This window comes from Larimichthys crocea, chromosome XV, assembly GCF_000972845.2.
Source record: "Larimichthys crocea isolate SSNF chromosome XV, L_crocea_2.0, whole genome shotgun sequence".
In the NCBI taxonomy this organism is placed as follows: domain Eukaryota; kingdom Metazoa; phylum Chordata; class Actinopteri; family Sciaenidae; genus Larimichthys; species Larimichthys crocea.
In genome coordinates this window covers 20657598-20679916 of record NC_040025.1, presented here as the reverse complement: position 1 = coordinate 20679916, position 22319 = coordinate 20657598, and the positions used below count along the sequence as shown (strand labels likewise).

The following is a 22319-nucleotide window of genomic DNA, read 5'->3' as shown; positions in this document are numbered from 1 at the left end:
TGCAGCGGAAGCGTGCTGGGCCCAGAGGTCGATGGATCGAAAACCATCCTCTGCTATAAGACTTTGTCTACGCTCTGGAAGGCTTTCTTCAAGTGCTTAATTCGCCCCCCCCATTATACGTTGCAATGAAATGAGTTAACTTGTACAATGAATAGGTCAACAGCCAGAGGTAACTGTCCTCAGTCTGAGACTTGTGCAACTAGTTTTCTTGCTCCATTTGAGTGACTTGCCTTGACTGAGCCCAATGTTGGTAATACTCAATATCCGCCATCAAGCAGCTGCTCGTCATCTCTGTTAACTGAAACATTTGGCACTATGTCACACTTTTTGTGTGTAGTTCTCTATTCTGTCAGAGCTGTACTGCTTCCCCACCTGTCCTGCCCTCCTCTTTCACTGTATCACAGTAGCACCGGGGGCCATTGTCATGTTATTCAAACTCACACATTGTGCACGTCGTTGCTTTCTAGTGGAGCTGACTGAATGTCTACGGAACGGGTCAGTTTGTGGCTTTTGAAGCCCCAGTGGCCTAATGGATAAGGCACTGGCCTCCTAAGCCAGGGATTATGGGTTCGAGTCCCATCTGGGGTGATTGACAGCAGAATCAGCTGGACCTAGCGTACTGGGTCCAAAGCCAGTGGACAGAAAATCTACTGTCTTCTGACTGCTTTTTAAACCAACGTTTGTAGTCTCTCTGAATGGGTCAACCGAGCCTCCATATGGACTTAGACGGACAGCAGAGTGGCGCAGCGGAAGCGTGCTGGGCCCATAACCCAGAGGTCGATGGATCGAAACCATCCTCTGCTATAAGACTTTGTCTACGCTCTGGAGGCTTTCTTCCAGTGCTTAATATGCCCTCCCCCATTATACTTGCAATGAACGAATTAACTTGTACAATGAATAGGTCAACAGCCAGAGGTAACTGTCCTCAGTCTGAGACTTGTGCAACTAGTTTTCTTGCTCCATTTGAGTGACTTGCCTTGAATGAGCCCAATGTTGGTAATACTCAATATCCGCCATCAAGCAGCTGCTCGTCATCTCTTTTTACTGAAACATTTTGGCACTATGTCACACTTTTTGTGTGTAGTTCTCTATTCTGTCAGAGCTGTACTGCTTCCCCACCTGTCCTGCCCTCCTCTTTCACTGTATCACAGTAGCACCAGGGGCCATTGTCATGTTATTCAAACTCACACATTGTGCACGTCGTTGCTTTCTAGTGGAGCTGACTGAATGTCTACGGAACGGGTCAGTTTGTGGCTTTTGAAGCCCCAGTGGCCTAATGGATAAGGCACTGGCCTCCTAAGCCAGGGATTATGGGTTCGAGTCCCATGGGGGTGATTGACAGCAGAATCAGCTGGACCTAGCGTACTGGGTCCAAAGCCAGTGGACAGAAAATCTACTGTCTTCTGACTGCTTTTTAAACCAACGTTTGTGTCTCTCTGAATGGGTCAACCGAGCCTCACAGGGACTTAGACGGACAGCAGAGTGGCGCCAGCGGAAGCGGGCGGGGCCCATAACCCAGAGGTCGATGGATCGAAACCATCCTCTGCTATAAGACTTTGTCTACGCTCTGGAGGCTTTCTTCCAGTGCTTAATATGCCCTCCCCCCATTATACTTGCAATGAAGATTAACTTGTACAATGAATAGGTCAACAGCCAAGGTAAGTCCTCAGTCTGAGACTTGTGCAATAGTTTTTCTTGCTCTCCTCCATTTGAGTGACTTGCCTTGAATGAGCCCAATGTTGGTAATACTCAATATCCGCCATCAAGCAGCTGCCGTCATCATCCTTTTACTGAAACATTTTGGCACTAGTGTCCACACTTTTTGTGTGTAGTTCTCTATTCTGTCAGAGGTAACGTGCTTCCCCACCTGTCTTGCCCTCCTCTTTCCATTCATTCACTGTATCACAGTAGCACGGGGCCATTGTCATGGTATTCAAACCACCATTGTGCACGTCGTTGCTTTCTAGTGAGCTGACTGAATGCCCTCAACGTATACTTGCAATGAACCAATTACCTTGTACAATGAATAGGTCAACAGCCAGAGGTAACGGTCCTCAGTCTGAGACTGTGGCAACTAGTTTTCTTGCTCCATTTGAGTGACTTGCCTTGACTGAGCCCAATGTTGGTAATACTCAATATCCGCCATCAAGCAGCTGCTCGTCATCTCTTTTTACTGAAACATTTTGGCACTATGTCACACTTTTTGTGTGTAGTTCTCTATTCTGTCAGAGCTGTACTGCTTCCCCACCTGTCCTGCCCTCCTCTTTCACTGTATCACAGTAGCACCGGGGGCCATTGTCATGTTATTCAAACCACACATTGTTGCACGTCCGTTGCTTTCTAGGTGGAGCTGACTGAATGTCTACGGAACGGGTCAGTTTGTGGCTTTTTGAAGCCCCAGTGGCCTAATGGATAAGGCACTGGCTCCTAAGCCAGGGATTATGGGTCGAGTCCCATCTGGGGTGATTGACAACAGAATCAGCTGGACCTAGCGTACTGGGTCCAAAGCCAGTGGACAGAAAATCTACTGTCTTCTGACTGCTTTTTAAACCAACGTTTGTAGTCTCTCTGAATGGGTCAACCGAGCCTCCATATGGCCATAGACGGACAGCAGAGTGGCCGCACGGAAGCGTGCTGGGCCCATAACCCAGAGGTCGATGGATCGAAACCATCCTCTGCTATAAACTTTGTCTAGCTCTGGAGGCTTTCTTGTGCTTAATATGCCCTCCCCCATTATACTTGCAATGAAAGATTAACGTTACAATGAAATAGGTCAACAGCCAGAGGTAACTGTCCTCAGTCCGAGACTTGTGCATTAGTTTTCTTGCTCCATTTGAGTGACTTGCCTTGAATGAGCCCAATGTTGGTAATACTCAATATCCGCCATCAAGCAGCTGCTCGTCATCTCTTTTTACTGAAACATTTTGGCACTATGTCACACTTTTTGTGTGTAGTTCTCTATTCTGTCAGAGCTGTACTGCTTCCCCACCTGTCCTGCCCTCCTCTTTCACTGTATCACAGTAGCACCGGGGGCCATTGTCATGTTATTCAAACTCACACATTGTGCACGTCGTTGCTTTCTAGTGGAGGCTGACTGTAATGTGCTACGGTAGACTTGCAATGAAAACCCATTAACTTGGTACATGAATAGAGTCAACAGCCAGAAGGGTAACTGTCTCCTCATCTGAGACTTGTGCAACAGTTTTTCTTGCTCCATTTGAGTGACTTGCCTTGAATGAGCCCAATGTTGGTAATACTCAATATGCCGCCATCAGCGAGCTGCTCGTCATCTCTTTTTACGAAACATTTTGCACTAGGTCACACTTTTTGTGTAGTTCTCTATCTGGCCAAGCTGTACTGCTTCCCCACTGTCTTGCCCTCCTCTTTCACTGTATCACAGTAGCACCGGGGGCCATGTCATGTTATTCAACTCACACTTGTGCACGTCGTTGCTTTCTAGTGGAGCTGACTGAATGCTACGGAACGGGTCAGTTGTGTGGCTTTTTGAAGCCCAGTGGCCTAATGGATAAGGCCATGGCTCCTAAGCCAGGGATTATGGGTTTCGAGTCCCATCTGGGGTGATTGACAACAGAATCAGCTGGACCTAGCGTTACTGGTCCAAAGCCAGTGGACAGAAAATCTACTGGTCTTCTGACTGCTTTTTAAACCAACGTTTTGTAGTCTCTCTGAATGGGTAAACCGAGCCTCCATAGTGGACTTGACGGACAGCAGAGTGGCGCAGCGGAAGCTGTGCTGGGCCCATACCCAGAGGTCGATGGGTCGAAACCATCCTCTGCTAGAAGACGTTGTCTACGCTCTGGGGCGTTCTTCAGTGCTAATATGCCTCCCCCCCCATTATACTTGCAATGAAGATTAACTTGTACAATGATAGGTCAACAGCCAGAGGTAACTGTCCTCATCTGAGATTTGTATGCAATTAGTTTTCTTGCTCCATTTGAGTGACTTGCCTTGATGAGCCCAATGTTGGTAATACCAATAACCCCATCAAGCAGCTGCTCGTCATCTCTTTTTACTGAAACATTTTGGCACTGTGTCACACTTTTGTGTGTAGTTCCTCTATTCTGTTGTCAGAGCTGTACTGCTTCCCACACCTGTCTTGCCCTCCTTTTCACTGTATCACAGTAGCACCGGGGGCCATTGTCATGTTATTCAAACTCAACACATTGTGCACGCCGTTGCTTTCTAGTGGAGCTGACTGAATGTCTACGTTATACTTGCAATGAACCAATAACTTGTACATGAATAGGTCAACATCCAGAGGTAACGTGTCCCTCAGTCTGAGACTTGTGCAACTAGTTTTCTTGCTCATTTTGAGTGACTTGCACTTGAATGAGGCCCAAGGTTTGGTAAATACTTGCAATATCCGCCCATCAAGCAGTCTCTGTCATCGTCTTTTACTGAAACCATTTTTGGCACTATTCACACTTTTTGTGTGTAGTTGCTCTATCTTCTGTCAGGCGGTACGCTTCCCACGGTCCTTGCCCCTCCTCTTTCACTGTATCACATAAGCAACCGGGGCATTCGTCATGTTATTCAAACCGTCAACATTGTGCAACGTCGTTTGCTTTCTAATGGAGCTTGACTGAAGTCTACGTTTATACTTGCAATGAACCAATTAACTTGTACATGATAAGGCAACACCAGAGGGTAACTGTCCTCAGTCTGAGACTTGGTGCAACCTAGTTTCTTGCGCTCCATTTTGAGTGACTTGCCTTGAATGCAGCCCAATGTTGGTAATACTCAATATCCCGCCATCAAGCAGCTGCTCGTCATCTCCTTTTACTGAAACATTTTGGCACTATGTCACACTTTTTGTTGTGCGCCACTCTGCTGTCCGTCTAAGGCCATATCTAGGCTCGATTGACCCATTCAGAGAGACTACAAATGTTGGTTGTCAATCACCCCAGATGGGACTCGAACCAATTATCACAGTTCACATTTAAAGACCAATGAACCAGTGTCTTTTGTTATGACTGTTGTGGTAAAACAACAATTGACAAAATGTTCCATCTCAATTGGTCTTAATCTAGGGCTGAAACAGGGAGGTGTGTTTATTTTATTCTTTTTCAATGTGTTTTAAATGCTTCATCTATTGTTTTTTAAATCTATGTTTCTTTTTGTGTTTCAGTGCCTTACATGATTTGCTTTAATCCTACCAAATCATTTATATCAAATGACTATCTTGTTTCAGTAAATGTTAAATAAAACGCTAATTGTTTCATACACAATACAGCTTTTAAAATTAATTGGCAGAGCTTCTCTATGTCCTTTAAAGTCAATGTTACAGCTGAGTCATTGTGATAAGAGAATTCATATTTGAGAGTCATTATTGATCCCTCCCTCCTATTAGCCTCATAAATATTAATTAGTTATCTGGTACCAGTGTGTGTCATACTAAAGAAATTACTAGGGGCAGAGATCACTGCTTAAACGGAACTGGTCTCAAGCTAGATAAAACATGCAGAACATGACCTCTGATGAAGAACATCAGAGGTTAAGAGGCTGTTTTTTTTCTCTCTCTGGGTGTATTCAATAAACACAGGAGGTACATGTTGTACATGGCATTAAGCGGTAGAAGAAAGCCTCCAGACTGTGACTCTAGTCAAACAGTCTCCACCTATAGCAGATGACTCGAAGTTTCGCCCATAATCCCTGGCTGTCGCAGTGTTGTACCTCCTCGAAATTTGCTAAAAATCCAGTCCCAGTCTGAAAATTTTGCTTTCTTGTTTGGTGATAGGAATCATGAACTCTGCTTACATACATGACAAAGTTGACCCTTAAGTGAAATTCATATAGCTTCTGCCACCATTCAACCCTGATCGGAACCCACAAACCTTATCCATTAGAGCACTGTCATTTGTCTCCAAATCATAAGAATTATGCATTTTCTGTGGATGCTTTCTTTAGTGTCCAATGTTATGTTTTGCAAACAAGAAAAAATCAAGGCTTCTAAAGGAATCTATAAAACACACTGCATCTTTAAGAAAGCATATTGATTGTTCTACTTAGTTAACCAGTATCTGTTTTTCAACTGATAAACTATGCCTCCTGTGCCGCAATCATAAATTAACAAGAACAATCCTGACTGGGCTGAAATGGTTGACTAATCTAACCACACACAGGTACACGATAAGACATAAAACACACATATAAGACACATCTCAAACTGTCTACTTTTTTGTCCAGAGTAAAGTGATCATATTATTGTATGTAGATCAATTCGGTCTACATTCATCTGAACTCTCATTTGGTTACTTTTCTTTCTGCATAGTTGTAAATTAAACTTACATTTAGAATATGTTAATCTTGTTTTTGGATACATTCCTTTAACAAGAACTTAACTTTATCAAAAGCTGAATGACAGTATACATTAAAAAAACTGTGAACTAACTCAGTCTGTAATAGTACATACTGCATCTCTAATCTTTAACACTTCTGTTCTTTGCACACACAGTTTAGAACTTTGCCCTCTCCCAACAATGTCCAATTTCCTATCTAGATTACTCTTCAACGTCTCAAGACGCAGCAGTGGACGCACAACACTTACTGTGTGACCCTCAGACAGAGAAGAGGAAACAATATATTTGCAGGGCTGTTTTTAGTCAGAGAATTTCTGATCTAAATTTACTTTTCCCATTTGGATCTAATGAAAAACTCTACAGCAGATTCAATTTGAAGTCCGGGAACGACTGCACACAAGAGAGGATTAATTCTTCTTCAAGACCGATGTGGCATATTATGATTAAAGGAACTTTTTCCTAAAATTAAGATGGAAGATTTTTTCTTGGGCAAGCTGGATTGATTTCCTCTAAACTGGAAAAGCATGATAAAAGATGTCAGCATAGAAGAAGAGAGAAAGCTTTCTGAAAGTGTACACTAAACCAGCAGGGTTTGTTTCAAGGCTTCAATATATTTTGGGCTTCTTGTAAAAGCCACAAACAGAATAGACAAACGTTTGGAGTTTGAAATCTTCGCTGGGACATAAAAGGTAATTATTATCCAAAATTTAAAACGATTGCTCACATGTTGAGATCAACAGCTCACTCGAAGTGAACTTAAAGAAATTGTTATCAGGATCTAAAGTAACATAAAGCAGCAGTTACTGACATTTTTTTTCTTTTTTACCTCTCACTTACCTCTGTCTTAGTTTGTTAGATTTATATATTTATTTTACCTGGACTCCTCAGCCAGCTTTTGTTATTTTGTGTTAACTGCCTTCAGTAAGTTATTAAAGTTACCTTATGTTCACTCTACCTACCCGTCTGCTTTTGGGTTCACTTTTTCAAACTTATTGTGCCAAAACAATATATGAAATATAGGATATGGTTAAATGTTATGCTTTTTTAAAGATAGTTTTAGTGAAAACACCATTGAAATTGTGATGGCAGTATTTGGTATTAATGATCGAAAATTAAAAAAAACAGCATTTTGGAAAGAAAGAAATGTTTGTTTGTTTTTTGTTTGTGTTACAGCTAGTTTTAGCCATGGCAGAGAGGAGACGAATGGCCTACAGAGTGCACAGGGAGATCCTGGATGAAGAAGAAGTGGATGAGATGGCAGAGAAGTCTGACTCAAAGGGTTCTCTAACTCAGAAGTTCAAACAGTCAATGAGGTAAAGTTCCCCACATCTACTCTATGTTTAATCTCAAATACTCTCTATGCATATTAGTACAGTAAGTAAGTCATACTGGGGTATCCATGTGAAAAGGTCTTTGGCCTGGTAGATGGACACAATATGCAAGTAAATGATGATGTGGGAAAAGTAGTTGATTGATAAAACAGCTACACAAACAGGGTTAACACCATGCCCATGCCTAAAACCAAAATAAGCAAATCATGTCTTTCCAAATGCTGTTTAGTGAGTTTCTCATCATCCTAAATGTATGATTTAATGACCCATCATTTCTTTCTCTTTGTCCATCACTCTGACACACAAACAGGTGTTCTGGTCCCAGATTGAAGAGCTGCTTGCTGGATAGTGTTCCTCTTCTATCGTGGCTCCCTAAATACTCCCTCAGAGAAAATGCCCTGGGTGACCTGGTCTCTGGAATCAGCGTGGGGATCATGCATTTGCCACAGGGTGAGGATGTAGGTTTAGGAGATGCAGTGAGGGTAGTCTGAATGGTGCATTGCTTTAGCATTTCCTCACATTACCTTACTACTCAACATATTCCTTGTTATAACTGTTTTATAATCATCACTATATTGTAGGAAACCATATCTATCCTCTGTTATCCCTGCAGGTATGGCCTATGCCTTGTTAGCATCTGTTCCTCCAGTCTTTGGCCTTTACTCCTCCTTTTACCCGGTTCTCATCTACTTCATCTTCGGCACATCCAAGCACATCTCAGTTGGTTTGTACTTTAACATTGGCTGTATCTGCAGACTGGGTTATATGAAGAAGTGGGAATTAATCCAGCACGATTGTGATAGTACTTCAAATAAGAAAAATGTAAAATAACCAATATGAATACAAATGTTGTCACTTTTGTTCTCACTAGGGAGGGTCAATAATGAACAATAACCATGATTATTTTAATAATACACATATGATCATATTGTGTAAATAATCCAGTGCCTTTTAAATCATTTCCATATAATTCTGTTGTTGCTTTGTGGTTCACAATCAGGGTAACTGCTACACTTTTGAACAGTTATGGTCAAAATGTATTTTTATTTATTTATTTAGACAAATAACACAAAAAGTTAAAGATAATTTTTACTTTTCTATTCATATTCACAGTAATGTTGTTATTGTAAATTCTTAATAATCGTGGGAAATAATGTGACAACCCCTATTTCAGGAGCAATTCAAAGGAATTATTATATTTTTACATAGCTGGCAAAATGTGTGTTTATATCTCCCTTCTCCAGGAACATATGCAGTGATGAGTGTGATGATTGGAGGTGCGATAGAGCGAGTAGCCCCAGACTCAAACTTTATAGTATGGGACAATGAGACCAACTCCAGTATAGTTGATATCTTCACCCGTGATGCAGAGAGGGTCCGAGTAGCTGCAGCTGTCACCTTCTTATCTGGATTATTTCAGGTAAATTAAAATAAAGTTGACTGGATAATGTAGTATGGGAGTCAAATATTTTGGACATTTTCTTTCATTGGATTTTGATGCTTCTTGTGCAGAAGTGAAAATCTGGTTAGGAGTAGTTGAGATACCTAGTCTGGATGGAGAGATGAGCTGTCATCACCATCAATAGGAACCTACCTCTAGCAACAAAAACATCAGTTAATAAAATATTGTACAAATACTGAAAGCTACTCTTTAAAAAAATAAACTTCTTACTATATTTTCTGACCTTTAATTTACATAGATGCCTACATGTACTCCTACTCTGTAACCCAGGCTAAAGGATCAACTTACTTCTGCAGTGATTAAAAGAACAGTATAAAGTTTTTTCCTTGTGGAGCTGTAGTGCTACACACTGGCTCACCTATGACTAAACTAGTTTGTTATTACATAAATGTTCATTTTATGCATAAGACTGAGTGGGTGTCCAATATGAATTGATTTTCTGGTCATCAAACAAGATATTCTTTTGAAGACAAGTGTGCAAGGCTACTGTGTTTTTTCTCCCCCCTTGTTAATGTAAACCATTGTACATTTTTTTCATTCTGTGTGTCATGTACATAGATTCTGCTCGGCCTAGTCCAGTTTGGTTTTGTTGTGACCTATCTGTCTGATCCACTGGTCCGAGGTTACACCACAGGAGCTGCCATCCACGTCATTGTATCCCAGCTCAAATACACCTTTGGCATCAGCCCTAAGAGATACAGTGGGCCCATGTCACTGATATATGTACGTATCCTGTTGGGATATTCTTTTGAATACAATAATTATTGCCAAAGCATTTTTGGATTTTGGATTGGTTCAACAGTCTTGAGTAATTTCTCCCGAGTGATAGATATGGCCTTATGAATAGAAGCCAGTAGAGGCGACAGTCTCAGTGACAGAAAATGACTGAAACATTTAAGCAATAATTATTTTGTCCTTCCAGACTGTGATCGAGGTGTGTTACCTCCTTCCGACGACAAATATTGGTACTCTTGTGGTCAGTATCGTCACTATAATCTCTCTCATCCTCGCTAAGGAGCTCAATGCATACTTAAGTAAAAAACTGCCTGTTCCTATACCTGTGGAGCTGATTGGTGTGAGTATACATTAATACATATATGCACTTAGAATATACTTTAGTTTCTAGTTCCTTACAAAGATAAACACACACATACACCTGCTTACATACATCTCTTATTATCTGTTTCATCAGATTGTTATTGCTACAATAGTTTCATGGCAAGTTAACTTGGATGAAAAATATGGAGTGGATGTGGTGGGAACAATTCCTTCAGGGTGAGAAACACACACAGTAAACACAGGAAAATGTTTTGACTTTTCCCATATGAAAAGTAAAGTATTTGTAACAGTCAGTGTATTTTTCTCTGTCCATGTCTTCTAGTCTCCAGCCCCCTGTTCTCCCAGATGTCTCTCTGTTTGGTCAGGTGATTGGAGATGCCTTCGCTCTGTCTGTTGTTGGCTATGGCATCGCCATCTCACTGGGACGAATCTTTGCCCTAAAATATGGCTATAATGTGGACAGCAATCAGGTAGCAGGGTGATGAATGGGATCAAGGATGAACTACTTTTTTAAGATTAATAAATTGTATACAAGTAGTGTGTTTTTTTCTTGTCCGACTAGGAACTAATCGCTCTGGGTCTGAGTAACGCCTTCGGAGGAATTTTCCAGTGTTTCGCCATTAGCTGCTCCATGTCTCGCACCATGGTTCAGGAGAGCACAGGAGGGAAGACTCAGGTTGGTATGAGTGGACATTATTCTAAAGTGCCTTTGAGCATGATTGTGGGTGTAGTATTGTCTCCCAGAGAGCATTTAGTGTGATTTTAGAAATCTCTTAGCCCTCCTACTATCCATGCAAAACAAAAAACAAAAACAGTCCACCTCGTTATGACACTTTGGGTAAGTAAGAAAATATGAATTTTTGTTGTTGTTTCAGTTAAACATGACAAGGATGTTTCATGATATCATTTTTCAGATCTTAATTTTCATCCCAACACTTCACTTTTCCTGTAACTACAAACCTGGGCAATCTTAAAGGTTAAATGGATTGAAAAGCTGGTCATAATTAATGTTACTCTGACAAGTGGCATCATTAAAAAACACTTAGGGAATCGATTTTCACTCACATCGTCCACCTACACAAACACAGATTTGCTGAAAGGTTAAAACGATTTAGTCTGACAACACCATTAATCAGCTAAAGCCCATTACAGAGAAGGGGAGAGGAGTGGAGAGGCTCGCCTTGAATCCTCTCATAATCATGTAGCAATTCAGTCTAATAACCACTATATCATTCATCTTTTCTGTAATCTTTTTTAGCTATCTTCCTCTGGTCTCTCTTCTGATTTCTAGTCACCATGCCTCATTCTTTCCTCTCTCTTCACTGCAGGTTGCTGGGGCTCTATCAGCAATAGTTATCCTTATCATCGTACTCTGGATTGGAGCTCTCTTTGAAGAGTTGCCTAAGGTACAGCCTGTGTCTGTGTGTGTGCATGCGTGGGTGAATGAGTGGGAGGGTTTTTGCATGTGTTCACATCTGTGCACAAGTATAAACATACACATGTGTCCAAGTCTGACAGTGGATGTGTTTGCAAAATTAGAAGCTCTCCTCAGCACTCAAGTGAAAAATATAGACAACAGCGGAGATTTTGTTGCTATAAAGCCACCAACAGAGAGATCTTTAGACCTAGGCTATTTGCTACTTTATATATATTTATATCTAAAATTTTGAGTCTGTAAGGCATAGTTATGATATGGTTATTTATACAGCCTATTTAACTAGAGCACATAAAACCTCCAGAAACCACAAGAGGTTCACCTTCTTGTTTTAGGCTTCAAAACTGCAGCGTTCTATATTAACTTCATTATATTTGACTCATTGTGTAGGCAGTGCTGGGCGCCATCATCTATGTCAACCTCCATGGCATGATGAAGCAATTCATGGACGTCCCTGCACTGTGGAAGAGCAACAAAGTAGATATGGTGAGTGTGCTAAAAAGAAAAAGAAAAGTAAAAGATTCATGTTTTGGAAACACAGGTTGTATTTTGGTAACAAGATGTACAGCACTAATGTGCATATCCTTTTCTTCTTAGATTATAGGTTATCTTAAAATTACAGCACTGTACAAGCCTTTTGTGACGACAAATATTTCTCCAACTTAACTACTTCTAAAACGTAATTTCATTTCAGTTTCACCTATTCGTTCAGACTGCTGCTAAAATACTGTGGTATTCTAAATAGCTAATGTTAGCATGATAGATAATAGACTGATACATTTTATCAACTGTATACATGTAAACTGCTAACAAACTAAACTTTATAATAATATTTTATGATAAATGTATGGATAAATAAATGTCCACGATGAACTGAAATGACAAAATTACAAACAGCTGTTATTTTACTTTGACATTAAAACAGCGTATTACTCTGACTTGATAATGTCAGCGTGTTAACATGCTAAACTTCACATGATAATACGTTAACATGAAACAAGAAGCTTACAAGAACTCAGCCAGTGAAATAAACATTTACACATACACACCTGAGGCTGAAATGAGCTTAAACTGACTGCGTTGAGGATTAATGTTACAGGATGACCTCTTTTGTGTTGCAACAGTCACGTCAAACATTTTTCCTCAACTACTGATCGGTACTGTATCTAAGAATAGCACAGTTGTTCTTTCCATCCAACATTTTTGCTTCTCATGTGTAGTGAGCTACATGCTACCTTGCTATATTACTCATAACCACTCTCTTCCCCTCTCTATCTACAGGTGGTATGGGTGGCCACCTTCATCTTCACCGTGCTGTTAAACCCTGACATGGGACTGGCTGCTTCCATCGGTTTCTCCATGCTCACGGTCATCTTCAGGACACAGCTGTGAGGCCCACAGTTATACACTAATAAACACACACACACATATTCAATGAGAGGGAGTGTCAAGTTAAGCTGTCAATCATCACACCCAACGATTAACTCTCTTTCAGACCACACCTTAACATTATTATTATTCATACATTTCTCTGCTTTGTGTGTACTCCAGGCCTAAATACTCCCTACTAGGGCAGGTCCCAGACACTGACATTTACAGACCACTGGAAGACTACAATCAGGTATGGCACATTATATTTGAATAACCTGAAACCAGGAGTGAGGATGACCACTGAATGTATGATATTGAAATGATATTTATGGCAAATGCAAAGTGACTAATATTAGTCACATATGAAGATGAGCAGATTTTAAAGCACACCTGTCCCTTTTTTGTCACTGACATTATAGCCAAGTCAGATTAGAGATGTCAATGGGAATTATGTACCACTCATTGTCAAATCAGACACACACTCCACCTCCACCTCCTAACCAATGATCAGCAACGTAGTTAGTCCTATTGTCCTGCCCTACATATGTGATCTAATAATCACATAACTAATTACATCACATTACAAACAAAATTGATATGTCGAGCTTTGAGATGGTCTGCTGTTCGGTCAACAACTATTAAATGAATTGCCATGAAATTTGGTGCAGATACCCATGATGCCCTGAGGATGAACATTGCTTACTTTGATGATTCCCTGACCTTTTATCTAGTGTTGCTAGCAAGTAAAAAATTTCCATCTAGCGCCATCATCAGGTCAACATTTTAATAGATTAATACTACAATACACATAGACAACCAAGTTAGAGTCTGACTTTGTAGCAAGAACCTTATTGTTTGGTCCAAAAATGCATACAACTTCTAAAAACGCCTCACAAAATGTTGTTCATTTGTCACAGAATAACTCAATTTTAAAAAAAATGTCAGACATAACCTCTATTGTAACTATAAGATGGCATGTAGCTCTGTTTGAAACATATTGTCCTATGTCAATTTTGTTATTCATTAGCGTATTGAAACTGTAGTCATTTATTTGCCTGACTAACTGACTGATTGATTTTAGGTGAGACAGGTGCCAGGGATTTTGATCTTCCGTTCCTCTGCCACCCTCTACTTCGCCAATGCTGAGATGTACCTGGATGCACTTAGAGAGAAGGTGATGACACACACACACACACACACACACACACACACACACACACACAGTATTAATCTTTAACTCTCAAACAGGTCTTTAAGGAAGTGAGCACAGACAAAATGTCTTTCCAGAAATGTCCTCACGCACACACAGAATATTAACAGTATTAATTAATGTGGATACCCCCCAAAAAGCAGTGTGATACATACAAACACACTGTGATGGACACACAAGCCCAGATTGCACACCACAGCTAGACAGACAGACACACACACACACAGCTCCAGCAACAATCTCCCTTGTCACAATTTCCGTGCAATTAACTCCTCTCTTACATACGTTATTTCTGACACACTAATAACTGACCCGACATTTCACCAATTCACGCATCACTACCGTGACAGACATTGTTCAAAATGTCATCCTACCATTTTCTCCTCTCCTTTCTTCCGTTAAACTTTTGTTTAACCCCCCTCCCTTTTTCTTCCTCCTCCTCTTCTGTCACGTCTCTTTGGGGCAAATGGGAAGACTGATTGAGGGAAGGTAGAAAAAAGATAACAAAGGATGTAGAGAGGGTGAGAAGCAGATATTGAATAAGGGAAGGAGATAATGGAACGTCTCATTCATTAAAATGTCAGCGTGTCAAAGCCACAGGGTCGCTCTTTTCTCTCTCATCTTTGATGCACAAATAAGCTTTCATACAGCTGCTGTTGACTGGCAGGGTCTGCACATTTGTTTACAAGGTGATAAATTGCAACCCGATGAATTCTGGTAATTTTTGGATATTGATGATAACCGTTTTTACTCCACCAGTCATCAAACAGTGAGAGGCTGTGGGGAAATTTAGGATGAGATAATGCTGATCTGATGGGTTATACTTTCATAAGGGGATGCTAATGGTGTAATTACATCAACTAGTAAAGCAAGAAAAGTTTTTAGAGGCAAATCATACATTGTTTTTGCATCACTTATCTTCCCTATCAAACTATTACATCGTCTTCATGAGTTAAATGTCCTACAAAGTGATTTTGTGATGTTAATTGCTATCAAATAAGTTTGGAAAAAAGGCTTCAAATGGCTGTAATCAAATTCTAACCCACTTTTCAATGTGAGGCAGACATTTTACTCATGGGAAAAAAAAAAAAAAACTAGCAAAGAAAATCCAATTGGCTGGTGACTGATGACCATGACGATTTTTCGATGACAGTTCCATTTCCTGGTTACTCATTAGTCTTTACACATGTGTTTTCTGGTGTTTTTCCTACACACACTGCATGAAAACAACCTGAATACAAATAGGATCCTTAAATGATCCATTGCTTCTTTTGCAACCTTCCAAAATAAATTCAGAGTCATCTGCATGAACTTAGCTATAGATCCTGACCTGAAGTTGTTAGATATTTTACCAGCACTAAAGCTTATCAGCACAAATGGACAGAAATATATTGTGCTTGTGCCATCCAGCTAAAAAATATCTCTTACACATATGGTACCCTTTTTGGATACACAGATTTTCAACAGCAACCTATTTCTACTACAAGTCTCCTTGTATACTAATGTACTAACTGAAAAAAAAACTTTGGAATACATGTTGTTTTGCACTGAAGGAAAACTTGTGAATTTTCTCACCCATCATTTACTTTGGGAGCACACTAGAGACGGATCACCCGATGGCCAGTATAAACAGAAGGAATTATTGCTTGCTTCAACAAAAGTGAGAAGATCCTGTTTACTTCTACAAAGTTCTGTGCACTTGTGTTCTTTAGCTGTGGAGTTTGCATAAACAAACTTCTATAGTTCATGTTGACGTCATACAAAAACCCTCAAACAAAAGCACCAAGTCTCCTGAGCATGTAAGACCGGATTCTTTACACATGACACTTTTTTTCTTAAACACCTGCCTCGCCCAGTCTAGTTGGACTGGGTACACTGGCTGAAACATTCCTATGACTAAGCCTGACTTAAATGTAAATGTAGAAATGACATACGACTGACATCCTTGACTACTTGATTCAACTATTGACTAACTAACTTCAACTATTGACATAACCAGAAAGTGCCTGGGTGAGATAAAATATTGAAAATAATCCTCACTATATGTCTATTGCTAAAAGATATTCAGCGTATTGCTTTAGAAAGTAAAGAATATAAAGATCCCATAGTTGCAAGAGTTTAGGACAAGATGAGAAGTATAAAAACCCATAACAGTGGTGTATTACATCATAATGAGTACTTCGGGAGAAACCGGAAGATTTAATTAAGCTGTGAAAAATGAATGTGTTTCTTTTAGTCTGGCATTAACATTACCAAGATCCTGTCGGCAAAGAAGAAATTAGAGGCAAAAAGAAAGAAGCTTGAGGAGGAAAATGCCAAAAAAGCCAAGAAAGCTGCCAAGGAAGCTGCCAAGAACAACACAGCAGGCACAGTAAGGATGACCACAGACATGGTGAGAAAATATATGATATATATAATATATCCCTCTATCAATATTTGTTGCTTTGCTGAAATATTGATACTTTCTTGAGGGCAACAGTCTTCTTATATAGATGCTCTTTGTGAATTCAAGCATTTCTGTCCCTAAACCTTGATTCCTGTTTCTGCAATAATCTTTAAATGTGATTCAGAATTTTTACTGAAATAACCTCTCCTTTGCACTCTGTCATGTCTCCTCCTGTACAGAAGGGGGAGCCAGAGGAGACAGAGCAAAAGGACATTACTTTCATTGAGATGGATCCTGAACCTGACCCCTCACTCCCTAGAGCCATTATCCTTGACCTCAGCCCTGTCAACTTCCTGGATACTGTGGGAGTCAAGACACTACGTAGGGTATGAATACGGCAGTCACAACATGTACACACTTTGCACATTAAAAATTCAGCTTTTTGTATAAAAGCATTTTCATATGCAATACATTAGTTCTCCACTGTATAAATCTACCTTTGTCTCTAATGTATTGACAAAATGAACAGGTTACTAGAATTCCTACATTATTGTAATTTAAAATGAAGCCAAACACATCTTTAAAAAACAAACAGGCAGATAGCTGATAACTAAAAATAAAATTCTCCCAAAAATGGAGCAATTAGGCAAGATTACTCATTCTTATATTGTTTTATCTTTGCTGTATTTATGTCTTCCCGTTTAACCATCTCTTGTATCTGCCTTTCTCATCTCTTCCTACAACAACTTATCCTCCATTCATCCTTCCCTTCCCCTATCATTTAGCTCCTCAGGCATTCAATTACTGTAAATTGAATTATCAGACAAATTAAATGATCCCCAGTGTAACCTTTACTCTGTGCTTCTGTGTCTGTTTCAGATCTGGACAGATTATGGGGAAATTGGTGTAAAGGTGGTTCTCGCTTGCTGCCAAAGTAAGTCCACCAGAAAATAATAACATAGCCAAACAACTGCAAATGTCTATGTTGTTTTGTGTGTTTACAGCTGTTTGTAAGACTATAGATCTGCTTTCTGTATGTGTTACAAAGAAAATGTATTTTCTTAAATGTAGGTTGGATCTCTTAGAACCCCATCATAGACGTTAGTGATCCCCTGACAGTTTCAACTCATTGGTGTTAACTTAGCCATGCACAATTTGAATTCATTCAACAACACTGGATGTTGTTTCAGCTGTTTGCTGATGTTATTGTAACGTTTCTGTGATGGAAGTCGTTCGATCAATAGTTGGTGCGTTCTCCAGAAAAAATGATATTCCAGCTTTTCTGATTCTGGTATGATATGCAATAATGGGTCCTTAGGAAAGTTAAAGAAAATGCTCAAATCTGGTGTGTCAGTTGTGTTTTTACTGTGATAAAGCATCTACTCTGTTTATTTTTACATACGAGACAAATTTAGGTCTGACTTGCTGGTCTCAAGAGAAAAAATCTTAAAACCACAATGTTTGGAGCCATCCAGTTTATTTCAAATAAGCAGCAGCTCTAATTAGCCTGTGCTCGAAAAACTCTTAATTGTGAGTGCTTGGGCTTGCAAAGGGACTGTAAAGACTATTTATATAGACAGGAATTAGAACAAGGCTCAGTTAATACAATTACTCTCTCACTGTCTGTCTCTTATTTACTTTAAGTCCATTTTATTTCTCCTACTTTTGTTTTCCTCTTACACTGACACACTCATTGTGTTCTTCTATCTTCCCACAACTTCTCGTGTGTGACATACATGCCTGTGCATCCATTATTCATTCTCTTTCTCTCTGTTTTATTAGCTGGTGTTGTAGACAACCTGCAAGCTGGAGGTTTCTTTAATGACAAAGTGACAAAGTCCTGTCTCTTCTCCTCCATCCATGATGCCGTTTTGCACTGTCAGTCCTCAGGAAGACTGAGCCAAGATGAGGTAATATACTGTATGAGCACTCGCACATGTACACACACAAACACGTCATCATGCTGTACATCACAACACGGTGAATTGTGCGAAAACAAATTTGCTTTTAGTGATGACATACATTTTAGTTGACACAAGAGGTGAAATATTCTGTAAGATTTTAGGTTAAGGTTTTGATCTCAAAGAGAGAAACATTTGGCTCTTTAGCCTTTCACCAGCTAGTCATTAACTGTGTTGATAGATAGATAGCATCAAAAATTAAAAATCTAGCTGCTGTGGCTGAAAATGGCATTTATGAGAGCGGCCAAGTGAACCAAAACAGTAAAGTTGAACATAAAACCATATCAATGAGTTAAAAAATACAAGGAGAGTGAAGTGATAATCGTCTGTGGGTTAGTCACTATAAGCAGCCCCTTTCACATATTTGTTTACATTTGTTTTGTCCATACATTTGTTTTTTCAGCATATTAGTGCAAATAAAAATGAATGTATGTGAAAATGTGAATGTAGTAGCAATGACTACACTGATTGCAGTCCCCCGGTGAACCTCCTCATAGTTAGATGAGAAGAACAGGGTGGTGTCTAAAATACATATATAATACATACATAAAGTAATTTACTGATTGGATCATTCATCGCTACTAACCTGGACTGCTAATAGATTTCACAGTAAGATGTTTGGGGGATGGGTATTTCTAAAATGATATATGATGGTTGTGTTTGTATTGTGTTGATGGTTATGTTGTTTTTTTATGCATCAGCCCATCTAATGGGCACACACCATCAATCTCTGTCTGCAGGCAAATTACCCTTTGCCTTAACACATGTGCATATGTATGTGTTAATCTCATGTATGCACCTGTGCCTGCATGCATGTCTGCATGTGGTTTTGTTTCTGCCTGTTCTGTTTTAGTATTTAGTTGGGTGCGTGACGTTATGTATCTATTCCCAAAGGAGAAATCTAACAAAGAACAAAGACATGGCACTGGTCCATTAAAAACAGGAGCAAAGACTTAATGGGAGAGAACAGGTTCTCACACACCCGAATTTAGTCCCTGAAACACACACAAGGAGATTCAAAAATAAAGACAATGTAAGAGAACACTTTAACATGCATGCAGGCAACGTAATAAATGAATAATGTGCATACACATTCATGTATGCAGGCATACTGTATGAATGTATTTCACATGGAAATGACTTTACATCCGACAGAGCGAGGTTTTCAGATCAATAGTAAGAGCAGAGGTTGGTTTCTATCTAGGCTGTAGATGATCTAAAGTTCATTTACTATCAAATGTAATGATAATTCCTTTCAGTAAAGTAATCTTTATTGGTCTGAATAAAAGGGAGACAGTGTTACAGAAGCATTTCAGCATATCAGCAGACCAGTAGAGCCTTACATTCACCGCAGAGGCCGAAGTTCATAATGCAATGAATGCAAGAATCCGCATGGTGCAAAGTGAAGACATTAGAATTAGATTTGAAATAGTTTGACATTATTTTTGAGATTTTGGCATGCAGAGTGTTCCACACAAAGTGTTTCACAAAGTCTTGTTCTGTTCCTCCTCATTAACTTCTTCTGAAACTTTCATGCCATTGGAGAAAAAAACAAAAATCTGGCACATATTTTGAGAATCGGGCTGGTATTTTTCTCTTCCCACTATCTGTCCCACTTGGTATCTCTCTTCCTCTTCTCTGTTTTGATCTGTCCTGTCTTTCTGTTTTACAGGAGAATAGATTTACACATTTCTGAGTCCTGAGAGGAACGATAGAGGAGACAGCGAAGAAGTACCAGACACTCTTAATCTGTATGAGGATTTTTTATCCAGTAAGCTTCAGAGAACTAGAACTCCCGTCTGTCACAAACACAGACACGCAAACCTGCCAAACCTACAGGCACACACACAATGAAACAAACACAACACATGAAAACAACAGAATGTAAATAAATGACAACATGCTACACATTAGGAGTCACACAGTAATATGCCATGATGGAGGAGTAAAGACAAACAAAACAATAGCACACACTCATACTTTAATGCAAAAATAATACAAACACATATGCAGCAGTTAATGCATATTAATACAGACTGATATTCTTCCGTGATACATTTTTGTGCATCTTAGCTTTTTAAAATAAAGTCAGATTAAGCCTTTTAATCACAAACAAGCAAAATACAAATCTGCATGTTTTTTTTATGAAAATAAATAAGACTTACATGAATACATTTATGGACTTACATGAATAAATAAACATTATTTTACTTAGTAAAATGCTTCTGTTTTATAAACATTCTTTCTAAACATGAGAGGCTTAATTGGAATTTTCCAAGGAAGACATTTGATTTGTTTATGCAAAAACAGGATATCTCCAAATACCTCTAAAAAGATCTGGAGCGATGAAACTGTGGCTTCAAATATGGATGCAGGGTGTTGTCCTTTCCTGTCTCTGGGGCTTGATGCTTTGTTTACAGTGAGTCACTTCAGTCCACATTATCCACAGATATGTTCAGTGAATTTGTTTACACTGTATAAGGAGTTGTTCTCTGAGACATTTTCAGGTCTTCTGCCAGATGTTAATAATAGATTACAGTAACTCAAGCACAAATAATTTAACAGTTAGGACAAACACAATGGAAATCATACCTATTACCACCACAAATGTTACCACATTGCGGAACACAATGCATCAGGTGTCATTTTGTTTACGTATCTCAACCCTGACTCATTGGTCCAACTCCATATTTACACCATGTTTTGGTGTCATGTTTTTCCAGTTTAAACCCACACATTGACAGTAGAAGAAAAACATCATGCAAGAGTAAGTTTCAGTTGCTCGGTTGATGACGGTTTGTTTTGTTGTCAGGGAAAAGAAAATGTCTGTAAGCAGTTAAACAAGTGGGAAGAGATTCATTTCCACAACAACAACCACAGATGTCCTCTTTGTTAACTAAAACCAGGTATAATTAGTCAGCATTGGAACAGGATCACACACATTTGGCAAACAAATTTTCCAGTAAAAGATTGAATTAAAATGCTTTTTATGTTACTTGGCACAAAAATAGCTTTTTTCTCTGTGGATTCACTTCCAGAGATGATCTAATTTCTCTTAGAAACTATGTTTGCTAAAACAACCCCTGTTTACCTCTACTGGCCATGTAAAAAAATACCTATGCAAAAACAGTATATCAAATCCCTCTTGGGGCAAAAGTGTTACACCTGTAACCACGCCCAAAAGTGGTGGTAACCATGTATGGACCACATGCTTGGTGAGAAGTGAAACCACTACAGGTCAGAGAAACAAGCAAGAAAAACACGTTTCAGCTGCATTTCGATTTCACCATGATGACTGTTTTCTCTCACCTGGAAACTTACTTTTCTTTTCATTTCATTATTCAGTCTTACACCATGTTAGTTCTTCTATTTGGGAAGAGTTGTAATTTTGCTCTAACCAGTCAGAATACGATGTGGGCAGTGATTCAGATGTCTGGAACAAGGACAGATCTTTTCCTAACCATAAAGCTGTTCTAATCAATATTTTTAAATTGGTAATAGATCAAATGACGGTGTGTAATTTGATAGCAGTTGCTTAGTGGCAAAACAGAGAATTGTCACCAACTCAGCAGCTCCCTTCAACTCTAAGGTGCATTTTAGCTTCTTTGGGCTCATTATTTTAACATCTTATTCACCACTGTCATCAATAATATTACAACCGCATTGAGCTTAAAAGCTCTAATAGACCCGCTGTTCACCCACCTACCAAAATGACAGATGGAGACCAAAACGAATAAACATGGCCAGTGACTACATGAACGTGACTACATGAAAGTGCTAAGTT

General features: G+C 39.4%; 1 protein-coding gene and 3 non-coding genes across 5 annotated transcripts; all 4 read left to right on the top strand.

Annotated features, from left to right (window-relative positions):
• The first annotated feature begins 515 nt into the window (after nt 1–515).
• trnar-ccu (transfer RNA arginine (anticodon CCU)) lies at nt 516–588 on the top strand. The gene has a single exon. It is a non-coding gene; the product is annotated as a tRNA-Arg (tRNA).
• Nucleotides 589–732: 144 nt separating this feature from the next.
• Nucleotides 733–804, top strand: trnam-cau (transfer RNA methionine (anticodon CAU)). The gene has a single exon. It is a non-coding gene; the product is annotated as a tRNA-Met (tRNA).
• A 458-nt stretch (nt 805–1262) lies between these two features.
• On the top strand, nt 1263–1334 carry trnar-ccu (transfer RNA arginine (anticodon CCU)). Its single transcript has one exon. It is a non-coding gene; the product is annotated as a tRNA-Arg (tRNA).
• A 5228-nt stretch (nt 1335–6562) lies between these two features.
• Nucleotides 6563–20651, top strand: slc26a6.2 (solute carrier family 26 member 6, tandem duplicate 2). Of its 2 annotated transcripts, none has more exons than XM_027288324.1 (20): nt 6563–7009; nt 7494–7633; nt 7962–8101; nt 8265–8375; nt 8896–9071; nt 9672–9836; nt 10036–10188; nt 10306–10388; nt 10495–10642; nt 10735–10848; nt 11501–11578; nt 11998–12093; nt 12889–12995; nt 13159–13228; nt 14060–14152; nt 16425–16559; nt 16814–16960; nt 17454–17508; nt 18357–18484; nt 20208–20651. In XM_027288324.1, the coding sequence occupies exons 2-20, from the start codon at nt 7506–7508 to the stop codon at nt 20229–20231; spliced, it is 2151 nt and encodes a 716-aa protein (XP_027144125.1). In that variant the 5' UTR covers nt 6563–7009; nt 7494–7505; the 3' UTR covers nt 20232–20651. The 2 variants fall into 2 exon arrangements, with proteins under 2 accessions (XP_027144125.1, XP_019112215.1); XM_019256670.2 differs by having other exon boundaries at nt 16425–16580.
• The last annotated feature ends 1668 nt before the right edge of the window (nt 20652–22319 follow it).